Genomic DNA, 13,453 nt, shown 5'->3' on the forward strand with positions numbered 1-13,453 from the left:
TCGTGCAGGGACTGCCTCAGGTCCTCAATTTGGTTATGGCCCGAGAGAATCTCGTCCGGCACCGTATCCGGAACCATGCCATCATCAGAGCCCCCATCCACCTCTGAAATAAACTCAAGCCGGCGGTAAGAAGGCCCAGGATGTAGAACAAAGCCATGCTTGACCTTTGCCAGAGCCTTTCTAGGTGGTTCCACCGAGCCCCGGGGAACCCCCGTCGAAACAGTCTCCAAAGGCGTCGAATGAATCAGCGTCAACGCCGAACGCTGCGCCGACAGCATCGATGGCGTCGACACAGTCCTCGAGGCGGGAGCCCCGAGCATGTCCCTCGACAGCCTGGGCGCCGATGGCGTCGACGACTTCTTCGGAGGCGGGGCCTCGAAAGAGTCAGTCAACGACCTCGGCGCCACCGGCGGCGACGTCTTCCTCGAAGACACCACAGGTACACACGGTCTCGATCGCGTCGAGGACCGGGACCTGGCACGGGCATGACAAGAAAGATTACCCTTGTCCGAGCAGGACCTCTCCCGCGAATCGTGCCGACCACCCGAGCCCGAAGGCGTGTGAGCGGTGTCTCTCAACCGATCACGACCGACTCCACTCAGAGGCGCGGACGGACCAGTGCACTACGATTCGAGAATCGCCAACATTTTCTTCCCGAAGGAAGCCCAATCCTCTGGCGTTGCATGCTTGGTGGGGTAAGCGACCCACTGAACTTCTGACGACGACGCAGAGAGTCACCCCTCGAAACGTCCGTCGAAAGCCCTGCAGACCTCGACTTCCATGGCTTGGACACCTTACCTACCGATAAGTTCTTCTTGCGCTCCTGCAAGGCTTTGGACGTGAGCGACTGGCAGTCGACACAGTCATCCGTGTCATGGGCTTCCCCGAAGGCACCAGAAGCAGGCGTCGTGAGAGTCCGTTACTGACATCTTGGACCCACAGTCCCCGCGCACTTCTTAAAGCCCGGACGCGGTGTGGAAGATGAGGTAGACATCTTCACAAGGAAAGACTTCACAATACGAACAGGTTCGAAGAACCGAGAAAGAACAGACACTCCAAAGAGTCGCGGCGCGCCGAGATCTCCGAAGCAAACACGTTCGCGGAAAAAACGGAACTGAGGCTACGGGCGTCGTGCGTCCTACTTATAACATCCAGTGACATCAGCCGTTGGAGGAGGTCCTCGAGGGCGGCGTATCGACGTCATCGACGCAGGACGCAGATGCCGAAGATTTTCCGAAGCAGCACAGCTGTGATGATTACATGTCATAGATATGGAATACGTCCCAATCCCCTCGAAATAGGGAGCCTGCGAGCCAACCCTGGTACTGTACACCTTAAGGACGAACCAATACCATTTACCTCATAATAGGTAAAAAGGAATGTAATGGCAGGGGAGGAGGGGCAAAAAGTTGCTGGATGTCCGAAAGCGGCCCTGAAAGCCCCAAAATAAGCATTCTGGCTAAAACGTGTGATTATCTGTGCTAAATAAAATAGAGATTAAAAAAGACAGAAAAGAAAACAGTTATTAAATTTGACTCTTCGAAAGGCATGGGGGAAGAAGGCTGTGCTCAGCAATTGCTGAAAATGTCCACCGCCATTGTGAGATCCGACTCTACTGTCATGGTGTATGCAACAGCTCTCGAGCCATCTCTCTGCATATCGGGTGATTGGCATTCCTGCAATGGGGCCTGCTTATGCAATTAAAAGATCTCTCAAATAACAAATCCTCCAAGACGTTAAAACAAGCGTTTGTGTGCATTTGTATGCTGGATCGCAAGTCACCCACTAAGTCCATGATAAGAATAGATAAAGCATTAGTGATGCACTGCCTCAAACGTAGAAAGCATTTGCCTTGATTCTGCTGCCGAGTCTGTGAATGGCTAGCCCCTATGTTCAACACCCTTAACCTGATTGAAATCATCTATTGTAGAATGGACTAGGGATCCTCTGCAAGGAAGACCCGGGCTAGCTGTCAGGCTCTGGGGATCCGTCATATATAGCACATCTCGGGGTTGCATCACAGAGATGCTGGCTCCCTCTAACCCCAGTCTTGCCAGAAAAACTTCCTTTATACAAGCTGAGCTGCAACATCCACCAGCGACATGAACTGCAAGTGCCTTTGTATTTATATATGAGGTACAATTTTACAGCAAGAAACTTGGACCATTCGAGAAACTTCAAGCAAGGTGAAGCTTTTGGCAAATGCTACCTAGTTACTGTTAGGTGCAGTTCCACAGAAGGGTTTATATGGCTAAACATTAAATTTCTCAGAAATTCCACATACACAATTTCTAGAACACATTTTCATTTTTTTAGCATTTCACCAAATAATCTTTTAATACAGAATCTCAGTTTTTTTTTTAAAAAAAAAATTAAACTAAGTAACTGCAATGAATGACCTCTTACATTTTTTAACGTTATCAATATCTGTTTTTGCAAACTGGCTTTATTATTGATCCTCTTTACTTCTGAGAAAAGCCTTGCACGTGTTCCACTACTACATATTGAGCTGCTTAGTAACTTAAAGAGGTGTGCCACCTCAGTCAGTTTGTGAATTACTCAAACCCACTATGAGCTGCTGTTCTGGCTTGAGGGGACCAAGTCATTACCTGTCGGCTGGCGCTAAAAGGAGAACAATCCTTGCACTAAATAAAAAACACATTTCCTTTGAGCTCAACAGCAATCTTTTCACATAGCTTTCAAAATTATTAACATTTAAAGCCCTTCATCGACAATAGGTTCTCCTCCACGTTGCTTTTACCAACACAAGCGCCAAAATAAACTGATATAATAGGGTGTAAGCAGATGTTGGCAGCTAAAAAGTGTCAGAAGTTTAGAGGCTTCAGATAAACACTCTTTCAATCCTACCCAGGTGGAAATCACGTTTGTTTAGAAAATACATGGAGTCTCAAGTGAGGTTACGCATTCAGTTATGGTCCTGTTGCTAAGTTTCAAAAGAACGTGCATGTATGGTGCATGCCTGAGCCAGGCTTTCTTCCATGAATAAGAACATAATTGATGTGGCAGGATTGCTGTTATGTTATGCAATGTTATGCTATCTTAAGCTCCATTAGGCTCTCCCATACAGTTAGGCCTCAGACCCTCCATGTCACCTCCCCCTAACTCCCTCTGCTTCCTGTGCATGCAGCACCCCAGACAGGCCCAAACCCCTCCTAGGGCAGAGGACACGTCAGACTTCTCTTTCGGTTATTCTCTATAAGTATAGCACTAGCCCCATATTTAGGGGACAACAGTAGGGTTTCTGCAAATGCTGCTTATTCATAATATAACATGATGTCCCCGCAGGGCTGCGTCACAAGGCCACAAGTGAGATGTCAACAGTTCTTGCCAAATGTCTGCAATACTGTGCCAAGTAACACACCCATTGTGAAAGTACTTAAACATATTAGTGTTTACCTATGATATGCTATATAACCGGCATTCTAGGGGTGGGCCCCTAGAGAGATCTGTGTGCGACTGCCTGAACACTTGTCCGGCTGTGTTCCCTGCTGATCACTCTGTATGCTATGTATTTGCTATAGAATACAAGAAGCTTGATCTGTGTCTGCTGCAAACTGAGGCTGGGAAGGAGCCTTATCTTAGCCACCACATCATTAACTGCACAGATTTAAAGGCCCCACTACAGAGGTATTCTTATTAGAATGTCAGGGCCCCACACTGTGGAATGACATGCCAACTGGTTTCTTTTCTTAAGCAATTCAAACTACCGCTTGTTCTGGAAGCAGTTAAAATTCCATCTACATACAAAACAGCCACCTATTGTTTAATCACCACCATTTCAATTTAGGGAAAGGCATGTGCAAAGTTTTTGCATGAAGCTCAATCAAATAGTAATGTGAATTCCAGGCAATATTTGCTTATCACGTCATCTTTTTCATATCTACTCGGGTACATTTTACCACCTGTATTTTCCCAGTCTACTTTCTCTTTAATCCAGTCCAAAGAACACTTTTTTGGTTATATTTAACCAATTACAACGTTCAGTTCATCCAAACCTTGCCACTCCAACCCCACCTCACCTCACCACGGTCCACTTAAGCGCAATACGCATTTTATAACTTCAATGTGCTTATTTGGAGAGTGGATAAGAAAACAAGAAGGTAGTAAGTGGGTATGAAGGTTGGGCATATGGAAGAGTATGAGCAAGAAGGTGGTGGGGGAGGGAAAACAGGAAAAATCTTTATGCCGGCTTCAAGCAAGAATTCTGAGAAGGCGGGTTCAAAAACAGTCCTATAACAGATTAGACCCAGCGTGATTTTTAAGTAGTATATTTCAAGGTAAAATTAGGGTCTGACAACACAGTTGGGTTCAGTTTTGTGAATGCATTGCATGTTTGATTAACCAAAGACCAACAATTGTTTGGCCAGTGCTGCCCTATGTAATTTAATTGATTCTAGCGTGGTTTTATGTAAAATGGTTTGCATGCAGATTATGAGCTTCAATAACTACTACTGAAGATGTCACTCATGACAGGAATTACACTGTGTGACAAAAGTTAGCTCCTTATCTCCATTCCTGTGACAAGAGTGTACTCTTCAGCCCCAAAAAGCCAGCATACCAGGGAAATAAGACCAGTGCTTTGAGCTCACTTTAGTCAGTACAAGGTGGAAGCTGCAGAGTACACTCCAAGTCACTGTACCTATCTGATTAGCTGAGTTATAGATCCAGATCGCTCTAGTGTGGAGTGGAGACACACCGCAGTCCTCTCCTCACAAAGCTATCCTCAGTTCATACATACACTCTTGGGAAGGTGAATCAGAAAATAACATGATCATGAGCACAGAGGACACTTTTAACCCAGTGGTACAGCATGCAACCCAATACCCAGGGTTCCATGTCATGCTGGGCCTTGAAGACATAGTGAGACACTTGCAGAAAAGGCCCAGTGGTAAGCAACAGACCCGATTAGGAAGTCTGTGCCCAGGAAACTACCGCCAAAGGATCCTGTATGCCACAAGGGATCGTTGCAGGGTAATGTTAGAAAATTGATGCGGGAATGAAGCTCAATGCAAGGTACAATATGTAGCAGCAGGTCCCATACCTGAATAGGGATCCCTGCAGACTGATAAGAAATGGAAACCTTAGTGATGACCCCAGCACGTCCATCAGTACAGAGTGCAAAGCTGTTGGAAGTGACTAGGAGCTGCAGGAGAGTGGAGAGGAACCAGCATTTGGGATGTACTCAAAATGCCTGCCAAGCCTAATGAAGGCTTGGGAAGCATGAAGACCTACATCAAATGGGGAACACCACACACTAAGCAACCAGACCATTCTAAAACCTGCATACAAACTAGTAAAAGCAAAACTAATGGGATACTACTTCAGAGAGTAGGAGAATTAGTGGTTGATAGAAGGCCAAAGCCCAGCAAGGCAAGGGAAGCATTTGTCAAAGAGCGAGCAGACCATGAGAGATAGGGAGGGGGAGTGAGAGGCAGAAAGGGAGGGGGGGGGAGGGACAGAGACTATACAGGACCAAGTGAGCTGGGCACTATATCCTTAATAGTCAGAATATCCCTTTGAAAGTGAAATGTCAATATTCATGAGACCGTTACTGAGAATCAAGTACCTGCTGGGCGATATATCCCTGTGATCGAGGTAGTTAAAAAGAATCCTGCTGGACACTGTATTCCAAAACATTGTTGCGAGTAAAGAACACGAGGGAGACCACTATCCCTATTAGGAAAAGACCAAACACCTTCTAGTTTGACCCATAGTCCCCAAAGGTGTTTGTCCCACCACTGGATTAACAATAAACCAAGGTTAAAACTAGACTCCTTGTGCCACACGTTTTGTCCGCCGGCCACAACTGTCAATTCTTCTATGAAGTTACTGTTCCACAAACATACACACGTCATTTGATTGGTGGCAGGTTTTCCTTCCCTTAAGCGAAGAATATATAATATATATATTTACAATTTTCTAAAATTTGGATTCGAGAAAAACTAGCCACACAGCGAGTCTACAGTTCACTAGTCATCAGTTGTCAGCATAGGTGTATACCGCTATTTTGACTGCCTAATAGCTAAGATATTTTTTCGTTGCCAATGGGTATTATCCTTATGCGCCAGATGGCAATAAATCACAATCCCGATACATTAACAGGTGCTTCGAATGAACAGTCAAGTATTCTTCAACTTTTACTCAGTTTCTTTATTTTGTCCAATTTCCCAAATATTAGTTTCAAATTTCACATTCAGATTTTTATCATTTTGATACAGTTTCCCATTTTGGTTAACACATTTTGTCTCTCTACACGTGTTTCACCACTTTCATGCAGGCTCATCAGAAGAGATTTCTAAAACAATAAGTACAACACAGACGAGCATCATGATCATGTCAACAAGCCCTATTTTCAGGGTCCTAGACAGAATTCAGATTCTTAATGACTTAAGGGTTAACTACTCACCCTTAGTAAGATATAAAAGAATGATTGTGTTCTAATGATAAAAAGTGAAGATATAAATATCACGACATCACAAATCGTTACTTAACTGCCACCAAATGGTAATTTCCATTGGTGAATTTAGTACAATATAGAAAGATGGCCAATTGGTAACGAAAAATAAATATTTACAATATTTGTTTAAAATAATTATTCTCTCTCTTACAACAGAAAAACAGATTGCTTTTTTGTGTACCTAGACATACAGGATATCCTCCCTCTGCCTCACCTGTTGTAAGATTGTATACCGCTCACGAAATAGCTCAGCTTTGTCCTTCGCTGTTCCAAACAAGTGCGGAACTGGGTGGCTGGTCATTGCCAAACTGAAAAACATGAAACATTACTTCAATGAAAAAAACTCACATACCAAAAATGGTGTTTAGCAAACATTGAGACTGATCTAGCCGATGTAAACCCCATATGGTTACATATCACAAGCTGATCAATGAGGGCCAATTATACCACTCGTGTAGGACAGAGAGCAAACAAGAGAATCAAGCTTTTCAAACATTTCTGTGAGTTAAGTAAAACTATGAAAACATTCTCCTCATACTACCCTTGCATTCTGAAAACATTTGTTCCTCTGAGACAAAGATCAAGAAAATCCAGGATGGCATCCAGGCCACTCCAGCAAAACATCCCCCCCCCACATTGCACTACCCAAACAGTTATTGTCAGTAGCCGTGCAATGGTGGTTATCGTCGCAAGGATGTGTTCATATTCCCGTTTGACCTTTCTGCCCGCTTCTGTTCTAAAAAGAACAGACTCTAGCTCACAATTCTGTGGACTGGTTTAATGTATCCTTCCTCCATGGCTTGGTTCTCTGTTGACATATATTTTGATGGCATGTGACAATACAGCTCCTCCTCTTAGTAAAACTTGCTAATTTATGGCCAGTATAACCTACAAAAAGTTGGTCATCCTGACACAATTTTGACATTCTTGATATATAAAAACTGAGAGCCCTTTATGGGTCCAGTCTATGAAACCTCTCCTCCTCTTTGCCAAAATGAGGAGGAGGGTAAAACGTTGGTAATAGGATTTTGATTTATTACAAGTGAAAGTCAGAAACTACTTTTGGTAAGAAAGAAGGTTTAACCTTTGTCCTTGTGAAAAGTAGTGTACAGAGGTTTGGATGAGAGCGTCAGCAACTCACAAACCCTGCGGGCTGATGTTAAGGCCACAAGAAGGATAGTTTTTAATGTTAGATGTCTCAAGTGACAGGAATGCAGAGGCTCAAAAGGTATACAAGTTAGAAACTTAAGTACAAGATTTAAATTCCGAATCGGGACATGAAAAGGGACTGGACGGTACACATTAATGAGCCCTTTCAGGAATTGAATGACTAATGGAATTTTGAAGTAGGAAACCTCTTCCGAGGAGAGCTGGAAAATGGACAGCGCAGCAAGATATCCTTTAATTGTTCCGATCTGGAGCCCCAGATTGGCTAGATGCAATAGAAAAGAAAGCACCATTGGGGTGCCAGATTGAAAGGGTCCACATCCTTATCCCTGCACCAGTTACTGAATTTATTCCAACGACACCGGCACAGGGATTTAGTTGCTGGCCTTCTGGCCGAAAGCAAAATCTCCATTACGTCATCCGGAAGATCCCAATCCTTGTATCTCAACCTCTCAGAAATCATGCATGAAGGTTGAGTGTCTTGACCTCTGGATGGAGAACCCGACCTTCCTCTTGCGAGAGAAGATCCTCTCTTTGTGGAAGACTTATTGGAGGGCAGATGGACATGTCCAGAAGGTATGGGTACAACGTTCTCCTGGCCCAATTCGGGGCAATTAGGATCATGGTTCTCCTGAACTTTCTCAACCTCCTGATTACATGAGGAATCACAGGCACTTGCGGAAACGTGTACAGAAGTGGAAACTTCCAGTCCACCACGAACACGTCTCCTAGAGCTCCTCTCGGAGGAAATTCCCTTGAGCAGTACTGTTCGCACTTCCGGTTGACCCTGGCCGCAAACAGATCCACTTGAGTGGTTCCCCAAAGGGTGAAGATCTCTTGAAGGACTTCCTGAGCTAGTTCCCACTTGTGGGACACTGTGCTCTGCCTGCTCAGAGCGTCTGCCGCCGTGTTCTGCTCTCTGGCTAGGTGAACTGTCGACAGAGATCCCTTCTCGTATTGCCCAGAACCAGAGCTGCATTGCCTCTCTGCACAATGGTAGTGACCCTACTCCTCCTCTCTTGTTGAGGTTGTACATGGCCACCGTGCTGTCTGTCATTATCAGGACATTCTTTCCCCATACAGAGGGCAGGAAGGCCTTCAGCGCTAGTCTGATTGCACTCCGCTCCAACAGGTTGATGTGTAGTTTGGACTCCGATGGAGACCAACATCTGCTTATTGTCAGATCGTTGGTGTGGGCTCCCCACCCCGTGAGTGAGGCGTCCGTCACTACAGTTATCTCCGGCCATGGTTGCCAAAACGATTCTCCCTTGAGAATGTTGTCATTGCAAGCCCACCAAAGAAGGTCTTGAGCAACTATGCTTGGAACTTGTAGAAGATCTGACATAGTTTGGGACCACAGAGTTCTGAGAGCCCATAGAAGGGAACTCATCCTCAATTGGGCCTCTGGCACCAGAAATATGCAGGATGCCATGAGACCGAGCAACCTCAGAAAATCGAAGGGCGGCAGATGTTGGGCATTTTGGAACTTTGTTACCATCTGCAGAATGTGGAGAGCTCTCACCTCGGGAGGCGAGGCTTTGCCCAAGGAAGTATCCAGGACTGCTCCGATATAAACTGGAACTTTTGGAATGGTATCATGTGTTCCAATGACATAAAACAGTTTCTGCATTGTCTTTGAGCAGTGTCAACAAATGAATAGTCGTAACAAATTGTATACTTCGCAAGCAATACTTTTCATGTGCATGCATATTTGGACTGGTTAATGCGCTACCTTTATAATTGCATATAACAGTGCTGTAACGTGAATTGCAATGGTTCCGGAAGGGAGTAGTTTCTTACCTGTAACTCCATTTCTCCAGCGTTAGTATCTTTCATGGATTCACATGCTGTGAATATTCCCCGTCGTCGGGCTGGGACCCTCGGTCATTTTAATTTAGCGTTTTCCTATGGAAAACTTCGACACTTCAGTGTCCTATCACTGTCCTTTTTGGGTGCTTTAGCCACCACCGATAGGACGTAGGGTATAAATAGCCCCGCCCCCGCGACTTCCCTTCAGATTTTAACCTCCAAAGTAGAGGCAACCCGAACCAGGTTTGCCTGCAGGGGCGGCCGGCGGGCGCATATGAATCCATGAAAGATACCAACGCTGGAGAAATGGAGTTATAGGTAAGAAACTACTCCCTGCTCCAGCATTGGATCTTTCATGGATTCACATGCTGTGAATAGATTACATAGCAGTACTAAACATGCATGGCGGAGTGCAAAGGCAAACCAATACAGAACCAGGATCACATACATGAGACCAGGAAACCCATCAGTGCTCAAGTTCAAACAAAAACACCCCGAAGCTCCAGGGTCTACCTTATTAAAACAGGCTTTGAACTACCGCCCGTCCCACCTGCGCATCCTCACCATGCTTCTGCTCCAGACAGTAAAGTCGAGTAAAGGTATGCGTCACCGCCCAGGAGGCCGCCTGGCAAATGTCCACCAGCGGAATCCCCGACCATAATGCCGTCGACAAAGCTGTAGACCTCGTCGAGTGTGCCCTTGGATTCCTTTCCAAAGGTTTCCCAGCTTTAGTGTGGCAGAATGAGATAGCAGATGACACCCAGTGAGAAAGTCCTTGCTTGGAGATTGCCTGTCCCTAGACGGATGGTCCATAAACCACAAACAGCTGTTAGGAAAGTCTGAACTCGAGTACGATTCAAATAAAATTTCAACGCCCTCTTGACATCCAGCGAATGCAAAGCCCGTTCTGCAGGCGTGGAGGCTGAAGTAAAGAACGAGGGCAACACAATAGAAGAGAGTTTATGAAATGTGGTTGGCAATTTAGTTGGATAAAGTGTGGACTAGTAGCCAACACCACCTTGTCCTTGAAGAACCTTAAGTATGGAGGGTCCACAACCAAAGCTTGCAACTCAGACATCCTTCTGGCCGAAGTAATGGCCACCAGAAAAGCCACCTCCCAAGACAAAACCGCAAAGGCGTTGACGACATTGGTTCAAACGGATGCTTCATCAGACCTGACAGAACCACATTAAGACTCCACCCCGGAGGAAACGTTTTGACTGGAGGAAAGGTCCGAAACAATCCCTTCAAGAAATGCTTGATGAGACGATCACTGAACAGTTTTGCATGCCGTTTCCGAGTGAATCTAGAAATTGCTGCCAAGTGTACCTTTATTGAGGTTAATGCCAGACCCTTTTCTGCCAACTGCAATAAGTATGGTAAAACTTTCTCCAGCAAAATGTTCAAAGGGTCCATCCCAGGTTGGCCTTTACGACACACACAAAACCTTTTCCATTTACACGCATAGGAGGCATTCGCGGAAGGAGCCCTTGCTGCCTCCAAAATGCGCCGACAGTCACCAGAAAGCTTTAGCAGGCCAAACACGGAGAAGTCAGGAGCCAAGCCATCAGGCTGAGAGAGCATGGATGGTGGTGCCAGACAGTGTCCTTGTCCTGAGACAGCAGGCCCGGCATCACTGCCAACTGAATCGGCTCCGCCACAGACAGATGAAAGAGATCCGAGAACCACTTCTGCCTGGCCCAGAATGGAGCCACCAGCATCACACGGCATGAGCATCTCCGAATCCACTGAGTGGAAACGGAGGAAATACATAAGCGAACCGGTCTGTCCACTGGAACGAGAACGCATTCCCTAGAGACTCGAGATGAGCCCACCTGCTGGCAAAATCCTTGCACTGATTGTTCTCCCTCGTTGCGAAGAGATCCAACGAAGGAAGGCCCCACTTCCGGAAGAGCATGGACACCTGCTGCTTCGTCAGCTGCCACTCGTGTAGTTGGCTCACCTCCCTGCTGAGCGGATCCGCTTGCACATTCAACACTCCTGGCAGATGAAAGGTCACAATGCCAGAGGTCTTGTACTTCCTTTAACAGCACCCTGGAATACGTGCCCCCTTGTTTCCTGAGGTAAAACATTGTGGTGGTATTGTCCGTCAACACCCTCACCACCGACCCGCGTATGCGTGGCAGAAAAGATTTCAGGGCTCAATGTACCGCTCTCAACTCGAGCACATTGATGTGGAAAAGCGACTCCACCCAAGACCACAGGCCATGGACCTGCGAGTCCTCGAGATGCGCCGCCCATCCTGTTTGAGAGGCATCCGTCACAATTGTAAAATGGAATTCCGATTCCAGCAACGGCATGCCCCGAACCAGACTGTCCGAGCACAGCCACCATCGAAGCGCTTCCACCAGATTACCGTTGATGACCACCTTGTCGGACCACAATCCGCGACTTTGAGCCCAACGGTCGGCGAGGAATTCCTGTACTGGCCTCATGAAGAGGCAACAGTTTTTCACCAATGGAATGCAGGACCCATAGACCCCAACAGTGACATGTAGGTCCGGACGGACACCCTTGCGCCGATCTCCCACTCTGCTGCTTTTTTCTTTAGCTTCAAAACCCCTCTCGTCCGAGGGCCTCACATGCTCCAGCTGAGTTTGAAACTGTGCCCCCAGAAAAACCAAGTCCTTGGGAGGCGACAGAAAGGACATCTCGAAGTTCACGCCGAAGCCTAGCCGTTGCAACAGCTGCATGGTAGCATCGAAACGTTCCTGCGCCTCCCCCGGCGATGAACTGCGTACCAGCCAGTCGTCCAGGTATAGGTAAACATGATGACCTTCCCGTCGGAGCCAGGCCACCAATGGGGCTAGACATTTTGTAAACGTCCTGGGGGACGACTTTAATCCGAACGGAAGCACTAGAAACTGGTAGTGATCTTCTCCCACGACAAACCACAGGAATTTGCGTTGCCGTCGACACATACGGATATGAAAATATGCATCCTGTAGATCCAACGAGGCCAGATACTCGCCCGGTTGTACAGACCGAACAACCTCCTGAAGTGTGAGCATCTTGAACTTCAGGTGTTGCAGAGTCTTGTTCAACGCCCCAAGATCCAGTATGGGCCACCACTTGCCATTGGGCTTCCATACCACAAAGTTCCGGGAATAAACCCCCTGGCCTTTCTCGGCTACCGGAACCAATTCTATAGCTCCTTTCTACGGCATAAGTAACACCTCTTGTCGAAGAATGTGAAGGCAGGGTTTTATGGTATGCACCGGAAGAATGGAGTTAGGGGAACACTTGGAACTCCAAGGAGTGGCCCATTCGCACCGTGTCCAACACCAAACGGTCTGTTGTGATCTTGCACCACTCGTCCACGTGTAGTGCCACCCTGCCCCCCTGCAAACTTTCCCCATGATAGTCATTGCTGTGGCTTAGCCTGCATCCCTCTGGAGGAAGAGGCCTGCCCCGCTCTTTTCCTGGACGCCTGAAAATCTCTACTTTTTTGCATCAACTGTGCTGACCTCCTATACCCCTGAGAGGAGTAACCTGATCGCCCATAGCCTCGATCTCTGGGGGACGCAAATTGAGTATTTCCCGATCCCCCACGAAAGGGACGAAACGAGCGCCCACTCTGCAAGGCTCCTAACGACTTGGCAGTCTCAGAGTCCTCTTTCATACCCTTAAGGGTCTCATCAATTTTCTCCCCACACAACTACTCCCCCTCGCATGGCATGTCCAGAACTTTATAGTGCACCTCTGGGCGAAAGTCTGTGCACTTAAGCCAAGCCTGTCGACGCAGTACTACGCCGTTGTTGATCTGTTTAAAGCCAGATTCTGCCAAGTCCAGCCGCAATGTTAATGCTATGATTGGATGCCTCCTCCCCTTCACGTACCAACATCATAGCCGCTTTAAGCTGTTCCTCCGGTAGAACCAATGCCACATCTCACGATCCTAGCAAGCCATGATTGCTAGAGAATTGGCCGCCTTCACCGTTGTCACTCCCACGGTCAAAACCTTCTTACCAAAGGCAT

The 13,453-nt window shown here is 46.8% G+C and overlaps 1 protein-coding gene across 1 annotated transcript in view; it reads right to left on the minus strand.

Annotated features, from left to right (window-relative positions):
- Window positions 1-13,453, minus strand: part of POLE2 (DNA polymerase epsilon 2, accessory subunit) — a 1,095,907-nt gene that overhangs the window by 875,539 nt on the left and 206,915 nt on the right. The window contains exon 5 of the mRNA XM_069637399.1: window positions 6,693-6,786. Coding sequence (XP_069493500.1) covers window positions 6,693-6,786 — 94 coding nt within the window. The remainder of the gene's footprint in view (window positions 1-6,692; window positions 6,787-13,453) is intronic.

Source organism: Ambystoma mexicanum, chromosome 14 (genome assembly GCF_040938575.1).
Source record: "Ambystoma mexicanum isolate Mex_15411 chromosome 14, UKY_AmexF1_1, whole genome shotgun sequence".
Lineage (NCBI taxonomy): Eukaryota > Metazoa > Chordata > Amphibia > Caudata > Ambystomatidae > Ambystoma > Ambystoma mexicanum.